The sequence below is a fragment of the Habropoda laboriosa genome, unplaced genomic scaffold (assembly GCF_001263275.1).
Source record: "Habropoda laboriosa isolate 0110345459 unplaced genomic scaffold, ASM126327v1 scaffold57, whole genome shotgun sequence".
In the NCBI taxonomy this organism is placed as follows: domain Eukaryota; kingdom Metazoa; phylum Arthropoda; class Insecta; order Hymenoptera; family Apidae; genus Habropoda; species Habropoda laboriosa.
In genome coordinates, this window is record NW_017100229.1 from 4,150,207 (window position 1) to 4,159,912 (window position 9,706).

Below are 9,706 nucleotides of genomic sequence, written 5' to 3' on the forward strand. Positions count from 1 at the left end.
ATGCCGAAAAATTTTACCTCGCGCTAGACATCGTTGCGATACCTGCGGTTTGGCCACGGTACAGTCGTTCGCGCAAGCTCGCGACCGCGTTTTTCAAAGACAACGGAGAGGGGGCGAAAGAGTCGAGGACACGATGGACAGACGTTAGAAATCGAAAGAAGAGAAGAGAAGAAAGAGCGGTGGATGGAAGTCGGGGGATGCGGTCTTTCGAAAAGAGAGAGGTGGGTTAGGTCTGGGTTAGCGGCCGGCGGCTATATCTGCGCGTCCTCGACCGCAGGCCTGTTTTATTTTATGAATCGCAATATTTCACGCGACAACTGGACTCGCGGGGCGGTCACCGCTAAACTGTCTGCATACGGGGGCCGTGCTTACCGCGTGCCACCATACCATACCATACCATACCAAACCATACCACACCGCTACGTACCATCGCTACCGACCACCATTGCCGCCACATACAACCAAGAAAACCCATGCTGACGTACATACGTTCGTACACAGCCGCGTTCTTCCGACACAATGCGCGCACGGCAGAGACACCTCACTAATACATTTCAATGCGACGAATGCGGTGCAACAGCGTCGCATTGTTCCTCGGGGGGCATGCAGAAATCTTTCTTTTCTCTCGCGGCCTGCTGGTGCTGTTGCTGCTCGAGCCAGAGGCCGTTTTGCTCTCGGTAGCGCGGACAATCTCCCGCGGGATTCGCCGGCAGGATGTTTTAAGGGTGCCTATGGGGTGATCCGTAAAGACGACACCGTGCCTCATTAGCAGCGCCGATCGAGGTGAGAGAAAACGATACACACACCGTGGAGACAATGGTCTCTCTCTCCCCGAACCTCGAAATTTACGATGACCAGAGATTTATGTACCGCTTCAATCGGAACATGCCTCGCGTTCGAATTAACCAACCGATCCCCTATCTCGAATCCGGCAACTCGCCCCTTTTCTACGCAGCCAATTTTTCGATCGACCGTGTGTGCCTAATACCTAACGGCCGCGCCGGAGGGAATAGGGCGAAACGAAAGGAAAAGAGATTCTCGAAAGAGAAAAGAGCAGAGAGCGTGATGCGGCGGAACGTCAACGTGCGGCGAGGTTACGCCAATCTCACCCAGTATGCCTATCTTTACGGCGTTTACCTGACCAGCGCTACGAAGGAGGTGGACGCGCCATTACTGCTACGGAAGATAAAAGATACGCGCGCGCCACGCCGCGGTCCATATATGTAAATACCTCTGGGGAACTGGCGTACACATCGTCAGGCAGAAACGAGAGGGTTGCCGGTGGGTAGAACGCTGGAAAGGACTGACCGGAGCACGACGAGGAGAAGAGGCCGCGCGCGCGGTTAGAGGGGCGGAGGGCCCGAGGGTGGAACGAACGAAACGTACGGTCAGTAGCTCGCGTATGTAACATACTATCTTGAATATGCGCATACATCGAGAATTGCCCGCTTATTCTCAGAATTGGTTAGGCGATCGAATACGCGGGAGCTGCCTGTCTTCTTGTAATTATCTCTTTTCTCCTCTTCCTTCTCTCCTGTCTATCCTTTACCTGCGTCTATTTCACTTACATACCGGTCCTTGCCGGTGTCACGTTTTCCTCCGATCTTTTGCAATTTTCTCCGCTGCCCATAACGAAACGCGGCCCCCACCTCCAGAATCGAAACGAACGACCAACTCTAGAAATTGAGGCTGAGCGGAATCGTACGTATACCTATAGCCAGCTCGGTATAATCGATGATAATAGTTTGTTGCTTTCCGAGAAGCTACGAAACTTTGTAGAAACGCTTCTTGCTAGATTGTCCCCGTTTGCCCGGCGAAACGGGACAGAGTTTCGATCCGACATTGCCGACAACTGACGCGCGAGCGTCGCCCGCCTCTGCTTCCTCCGTCTTCCACGAAAATCAACCCGGAGAAAGTCCTAATCAAGCTGGCCCGCCGGAAGTTTTAACTACCTGCGGTCGAAAGATGACGCGCAGTTCCAGGCACCACCGATACGTTGAGAAAGTTTCGAGATAGACGAGTAGAATCGGTTAATCTTCGACTAACGTACGGCTACCTTTGCTCGAAAACTCTGAATCGTGTCAGCCAACGTCGAAAACTCGATCGCCCGTGTATCGAAAAGATCGCAAGGGGCAGTCGAATGGACACCCCTGCCGTTTAGAGCGGAGAGAGACTCAGCTTACAGAAGGTATATATGTAGGTAACGCGTGTCCGAGACGGGTAGCACAAGTGGCGAAGGAGGGAGCGGAAAAGGGACGAGGAAATCGAGCCGGGCGAACAAGCGAGCATAGGTGTTAACATTTGCTTTATAGCGATCGCTCTACGCTCGGGCAATGGTTTGATACTCGGCTGGACGACGCGCGACGCGCGACGCGCCGCGGCGCCCAGTTGCGGGCACCCACGTATCCTACCTCCACTCGTATTCCTTATCCTTCCGCGATCGTTCGATTCGATAGGATTTTTAACAGAGCACACCGAGCATTAGCTCGCGGCATAACCGACGCGCACTTGCACGGGCCATAATGCAAGCCCGTTAAACACTATTATAGAATGACCCGTGGGCTTACAGACCGCTACGAGATGTTAATACCACTTCCTCCTCCCTCTCTCGCTCCAGTTTCCCCGTTTCGTCTCCGCACTTTCTTCGCACGACACTCGTACGAACGGACACGGTCCTTTATTTTATAGTTATGCAGCGAGGACACTTTTACTACCAGCTCGGCAACGTTTCGCGGTCTCAGAACGCGACTACGCAGCGGCGACACGTAGATGAAGAAAACAGCCTTCCGTATTTCGATTCAGGTTACCCTCGATGCCCACTTTTGGGGCGTAGTCTCCGCGATATTTACCATCGATCAACCGTACATCGATGTTCACGCACTGGCAAAGGTAACTCGAGTTAAGATAAATAGCCCGGTGAAAGGAGTACCGAGCCACGAAAAGATCTGCACGTTCGCGTCGAACGCGGTCACGGTTCGCTCGACGACTCTACCGATCTACGATCGATCCAATATAATTGTACCTAACTGGAAATCCTCTGATAAATGCGATCCTTTTGTTAACCGGATAATGCGGCAAGTTTTCTACCGCTAAACCTATTGTTGTCACGACGTACAACGTTTCCTATACGTCATGCGAACCATCGAGAGGTTTCATACACGAAGAACGTGCCCGAGCAATTACTTTTACGCGCCGTTTTCACCAGGATATTATAACCAGGTTTAGAATTATTAATCGCTCGATAATTTTGCCCGAAACAGAGACAGCTTCTTCGAACCGCGGCGATAGCGACTTCGGAGACGCGATAAGTACACGTATATAGAGCGATAAACAACTCACTTTGTGTAGAAAGCGTTGCTGCACTCGGAACAGGCGAAGCTGCGTTTCCGTCCAGATTCCTCCGGCCATCCCGTCGACGCCGATCCCCTGCACTCCTTTTGATGCCCGCTTAAGTCCGATCTCCTCGAAAACGACGCCAGACACTTGGCACACGGAAACGGACGTTCTCCGGTGTGACTTCTGATATGATTCCGCAACGAGACCTTCGTGAACGCCTTCTTACATACCGGACAGCCGTACTTCGGCAACGATTTGCCGCAATTCGTACCGTCCTCGTCGTTCTGCGCCACGCTCCCGGCGTGAAGAGCCTCGTGAAACATACATTCCGCCTGGGAGTCCGAAGCGAAACTACACCTAGTACATTTCCATTCGTCTTTCACCGTTGCCTCCGCGTCGTTCGACTTGCTGTTATCCTCCTCTCCGCCCCCCTCACCCCGACACTTATTCTCCCTCGTATGCCTCGTCACGTCTTGCGACAGGGCAAAAACTATTCCACACTTGGGGCATCTGCGGATTTTTAAACATTCGTTAACCTCGATCGCGCGCTACCCGGACCGCGACTCCAACAATTCTTTCCCCTCTCCTCACCTATGGCAAACCTCTGGATGCCTGTCGAGCAGATGTTTCTTGTGCTCCGACAAATTCCTCTGTTTTTTCTCGCAATGCGGACACTCGCGAGCCATTGTTGTCGACGAGTTCTCGTTACACTTACGAGCCCTCACGATTTCCTTGTGGCTCGAGGTACGCCGATGTAGCACCGCCTCCTGGGCCGTCGAAAAGTTCATCGAACAAAACGAACAGAAGTAGGGGGCCGGCTGAGACGACACGTTTATCTCGTCGTTCCTTTCCTCGTTGTTCGCAGCGTGACAAGTCAACTGATGACGCTGAAGGGCCACCAACGATCTGACCATTTGCGGGCACAAATTACATTTGATTCGTTGCTGATACGCGTCCGTCGCTGTCACACTCTCCGCGTGGCCGGTTTCCTTCACGTGTAACCGAAGCTGTAAATTATATCGAAATCGTCGATCGCAGCTGTCGCAGGGTAAAGCTCGTTGACGACCGATCACGATCGGTACGGAACCGTTCATCATCGAAACGACCTCGCGATGACTGGTGCTCAGCAGGTGAGAGCCCATCGTCTCGTTGTTCTCGCACCAAAAGTCGCAGGGTGTGCATTTATAGCTGCCTGCGTTCTGAAAACGGGAATCGACAGTACCAGTCTGAGATAATACCAAGTGGAGATGCGCGTAAATCGAGAAACCGGAATGTACCTGCTCGAGCGTTTTCGCGTGAAGCTCGGAGCGCCAATGATGCAGAAACGTTTCCTCCGTGTTGCAATAAAAGCGGCAAGAGGAGCACTGAAAGGGACACTGCCGTACCACATTCGCCATATTTTCCAGTAAAAACCGACGCGCCCGTGGCCCACGAGGATATACGCCCGCGACGCGGCAGTGATAATGAGAGAGCAAATGCTTGCCCATTTGTGCCCTTCTCACTCGAGCGTGGCACATCTCGCAGCAAAATATCTCCTTCTCCCGTTTGCGTGAACTTTTCTTAGCCTCCTTCGTTTCCGCCGCATCTTTCCTTCTCTGTCGATCCGATCGATCCGTTTACTTCACCTCGATTATCGTCTATACGTACCATCGTACCGTTCCTCCATCGACGATGAGAGGAGCATTTACCTGATTGCGAGTCGACAACTTTTTCCCCGAGTGCAAATTCGCGGCACGCGGCAAACAAAGAACGCCCTCGATCTCTCGGGTGCTTCTTCTGGCGTGCAGATCAGACAGAAGATGCCTGTTGTAGACCAATCGAGATGCAAGTTTCCTGCCACAAGGACTACACCAATATCCCGATTCGACATCCGTTTGCGAGCCCGGTACCCATTTCCCACGTGTGTGTCCTGGCGGTGGCTGTCCGCCGACGTTGCTTTTCGCCTCGTACTCCTCCAGCTTCTACGAAACGTTCGGGAAACAGAGAGAAAGGGGAGGGAGGAGAGAGAGGGAAGGCGACGTTAAAGGAATTTTCACGATTACCTACCTGGGAGGGTTCGGAGGGTCGCCATTTGCCACCGGTATAAGTCGGTGGCGGATGCTCTTGATGTTCGTCTTCGGGTTCGACGTCGTCGTCCTGAAGTTGAGACATATTTTGAGGGAGATCGTCCAATCCGGGTTTCCATTTGCCACCGGTGTGACCGTGCGGTGGACGTTCTCGATCCTCCCCGTCGTCGGACTCGGAGTAAGAGTCGTCCTCCCCCAAATCTTCCTCCAATGTATCCTCCTCCGAGTCCTCGTCCTGTTGGTATTCGAACTCGTATCTGGTTAAGTCCTTGTTCTCGTTGTTCGCCACCAGCTCGGCGAGTATCGTGTCCTCGAGCCACGTTTGATGAACCTGCTCGATCCTCTGCGTCTCCTCCTGCCTCTTTCTATCCGTCTGTTTCGATTCAACGTGGGACGTCATCAGACTCTCCAAAGAATTTTCCGGTTCGTGCTTCGCCGAGAACGAGCTGCTCTCGATACTCGCCGTCACATGAGCCATCGATTGGCTTAATTTGTTCCGACTGCCGGTAACCGTAGCAGGCTTATTGGCCGTGGAAGAAACGATATCGGGAAAGCCAACCAGCGATGGCATGCAGAGATGCTCCGTTGGATCGTCCAGTTCCGAAACACCGGGCAGCATGCTGTGCAGCTTCTCCTTTACCGTCGACTCTTCCGCGTCCACCTGCGCTTTCTGACTCTTCTTCCTTTTCTCCTCCTTCTTCAACTTTCGACTCTCCTCCAGCAAAGCGTTCGCCCTTCGAGGATTCGACTTTGAACTGCTCTGCAGCTCCAGCGAGCTGAAGAACGCGTCCGCGTTCAGTATTTCGGGATAGGTGACGGTAGTGGGTGTCGTCGGTGACACCCGTACGGACACGTTCTTGTCGTCCGGTGGCCGACATCCGGATTGGCGGTGTCGCACGTAATTCTCGAGGCCGTGTACCGTCAGGTGACATTTGATGCAGAAATGAGTGTCGTCGTCGTCCTCGTAACTTTCCATCGATTATAGGGATACGATTAATGGGAACCCCGATCTGAAATCATCCATCGCGGCAGGCTCGATTGATTCGTGTTAATCCGCAGGCGAGGATCGGTAAGGAGGAACGAAGAAGGAGGAAAAGTGAACGCTCGACGCGCCGAACGTGAAGGAGAACCTCATGGTTGCTAGCGGCGAAACTTTGGACGGCTGGCCGCGAACAAACTTTTGCGAAAAGTAAGACGAACGGGAAGGGGATATCGGTGGAAGCAGTGACGGACCGCGTACGGATTACGCAAAGCGTCCAAAGGGCAGTGCATCGCGTAAGCGAACCGCACCGGGCAAATTGAAGGTCCGATATTCGCGGAACAGAAGGGAAACAAGTTGACGCTTCGTACGAGCTAGGGGTAGGAAGATCGGTCGATGCCGCTTGGCCGTTATTCGGACGACGACACTTCGCCTCCCAGTCCTGGCCGACCCTCCGCCGCCCTCCGTCGCCCTCCGCCGCCCTCCGCCGTCCTCCCCAGCCCGTTACCCACCCCTGCTTACTTCCAACCATCCCCCTCGCCACCTACCACCCACACCCTACTACTCCTCCTGCCGTACCGTACGCCCTCCGCTACCTCTGCCCCCCGGCGGCCTTGTTGCGCCCTTTCCGTTTCCCCTTTCCCAAGTCTGCGAACCGGCAGCGACCTCGTGGCTCCGTCTCCCTATACCCTCTCTCTCTTCCATCGCCCGTCTCCCGGCTCCCGTCTCCCTCTCGTCTTATTAAACGGAGAAAACTACCAAATGAGATTTCCATCCGGCTCGAAACACGCTCCTCGCGACCCGATCGCTTAACGCGCGGATCTAGGCGGATCGTTTACTTTTGACGTGACTAAAATTCGATTTGCAACCAGATAGCGAAACTCTAGCGAAATTATAGGAGGGGAGGTCTTTTGAAAAAAAAGAAAAAAAGACTCGTTCCGAAAACTCGTGGGAGAACAGCGAGCGATTACGTTCCTGTGCTGGAATTACGAGAGCGCGAAAGAAATTCACTCTAATTATGTACTCGGTATTCCCAGTTGTCCGAAAATCTCCGACCGATCGAATTTTCTTTCCTTCCCCTTTCTTTACCGTTTAGGCTAGGTAATATCGCGAAAGCTCTTTGATATCGTAGAACAGCAACGTGTCACGCAATCGTTTGCCACGAGAGAACAAGCAAAGGCAAACGGAGCAAAGCAAACGCGTCCCAATTAAGCTTAGGATGGCCGTGGCATATTAAATATTTGCAGAGCAGGGCCAATCTTTTGGAACAACGATATTAATTGTACATCGTCGTTGGGAGAAGAGGCGTATATACATATGTAGGTATGTATGTGTGTAGTATACGGGGCCGAAAGAAAGATGCGCGAAAGGAGGCAGGCTGGAGAGGAGAAGTAAATCGAGTGGACAGATCCGTCGAGATTTACGAGTGTTCGCCGGAAAAACAAGAAAGCCCGTTAATTGGCTAGCGGTCGTGGACAGCATCGAGACGTCGATACGTCAATATAATATCCAACTTTGACATATCGCGGGGAGACTTGGAAGCAACCGATGGCTGCCGCCGCGTTAACGTTGATCGACGATCACCGATGACTAATCCCTTATTACCCATCGTGCCATGGGAAAAAGTACAGGCGCACCTGCTACCAAGGAAGCGGTTTTCGTTCGATTCTCGTTACGCGAAAACTAGGCTGGTGGTTAAAACCTGGCTCGGCCAAAGAACGCGGCGAGGCCACTTTGCGATCTAACTGCAGACACGAGGTGGAAGGAGAGCGACCGAAGGAAGAGGAGGGACGGATACTTGTTGAACGCACGAACTAGACGAATTCCCTCTGTTGCGATGCCACGCGAGGCTAAATTACACGTGCCGCGTGCACACCGAATCCGTACGACCTCGAACGAAGAAGAACGGCCAGCGTTTGAAATAGAGCGCGGTTTTTGCCGCGACGTCTACCCGTGATCATCGCGGTCATATCGCGTCATGTCGCGTCGATCCTCGGGACGTCCGCGGTGCCTATACTTGGATCGGTGTGCCGTTAATCCGATCGAAATCAACCACAATTAACGATAATCGAACCCTCCGATTTCACCGTTCCACCCCTTTCTACCGACCTTTGCCGGCTGAAATTTCATATAGCTGGCGATATAACCCTCGCGACTAGGAAAAGAAACAGTTTCTTTTTACTTCTTCTAGTTCCCTTGCAGCGAAATGTACGCGATCGATGCCACGTGACCGATAGATAGATAAATAGATAGAAAGTGTGCATAATTAAAAGAGCGAAGGTAGGTAGGCGAATCGAAGGGTCCGAGATAGCCACGGACGAACGTCCGAGATAGCGAAGAGGTGGAGGTTGGTCTAGAAGGGAGATGGACCTGAGGTAGATGCAGGGGATGCAAGGTCCGGGGAATATTGAGCCGCTCCGTTAATGTTTATAACGACGTTAGACGTTGGTGTCCCCGGTAGCGCGTGTATAGGTGCCATAGGATAGCTAGGTGGCTTCGCCTACCCTCTAGCGTAGCCTCTGCCTCCTCCCTTCTCACCCTTTACATCCACGTCTCTCGTTCCCTCTTATTATCCTTCGCTCTCGTATCTTCTCCTTCTCCTTCTTCGCCGTCTCTCTTTCCCATTCGTACGGCAATGCCGCGCGTCTCCGTCTCCCCGTTGCCACCCGTTCTTTCTTTCTCCCGGCATCTGTCGCTCTCTTTCTCAGCGGTGTGGCACACACAGCGATAGTAGTAACAACGGTAGCAGCAGCAGCAGCGGCGGCGGCGGCGGCGGCGGCAGCGGCAGCAGCAGTAGCAGCAGCAGCAGAGGTAGGTAGGTAGGTAGGTAGGTAGGCAGAGGCAGAGGCAGAGGCAGAGGCAACGGCAGGACAGGAACTGACATAAGCGCACGAGTGTGTATGTAGAGCACGTACTCGGGGGCTCTCCAGTTCGACGGAGTAGGCGGGGGCGGGTGGAAGGGTGGTCGTGGGGACCTCTCGGTCGAGAGAGTATGGGTTGTGGGTGGTGGGTGGTGGACGGGTGGATATAGCGCGGAGGGTGAGTATGTCGGTGGGTCGAGGAGGAGAGGAGGGCTGCATCCTAGCAATGGGACGAGGGAGCCTCTGTCTAATCGATGCCGCGGCGGTGCGCGCTCGCCCCGCTGGCTATTACGCACCTTAATGTCCTTTTCCCTCGCCTCCCCCCCGCGCGCAACCACCCTCGCCCCGGTCCGTCTCTTCCTCCTCTTCCACCTTCGACGCCGCACCGCTGTCCCCTCGACTGCTCGCGCTGCCTCGCCACCTTCCTCGTCTCGCCAGCCTTTCTTCGTTTCTGCCTCCCTTTC

At 53.6% G+C, this 9,706-nt stretch overlaps 1 protein-coding gene across 1 annotated transcript in view; it reads right to left on the reverse strand.

Moving 5' to 3' along the window:
- Positions 1-6,378, reverse strand: part of LOC108571268 (zinc finger protein 91) — a 15,341-nt gene extending 8,963 nt beyond the window's left edge. The window contains exons 1-5 of the mRNA XM_017933267.1: positions 5,383-6,378; positions 5,025-5,297; positions 4,614-4,931; positions 3,928-4,535; positions 3,340-3,846 (exon numbers count right to left, since the gene is read on the reverse strand). Coding sequence (XP_017788756.1) covers positions 3,340-3,846; positions 3,928-4,535; positions 4,614-4,931; positions 5,025-5,297; positions 5,383-6,378 — 2,702 coding nt within the window. The remainder of the gene's footprint in view (positions 1-3,339; positions 3,847-3,927; positions 4,536-4,613; positions 4,932-5,024; positions 5,298-5,382) is intronic.
- Positions 6,379-9,706: the final 3,328 nt, after the last annotated feature.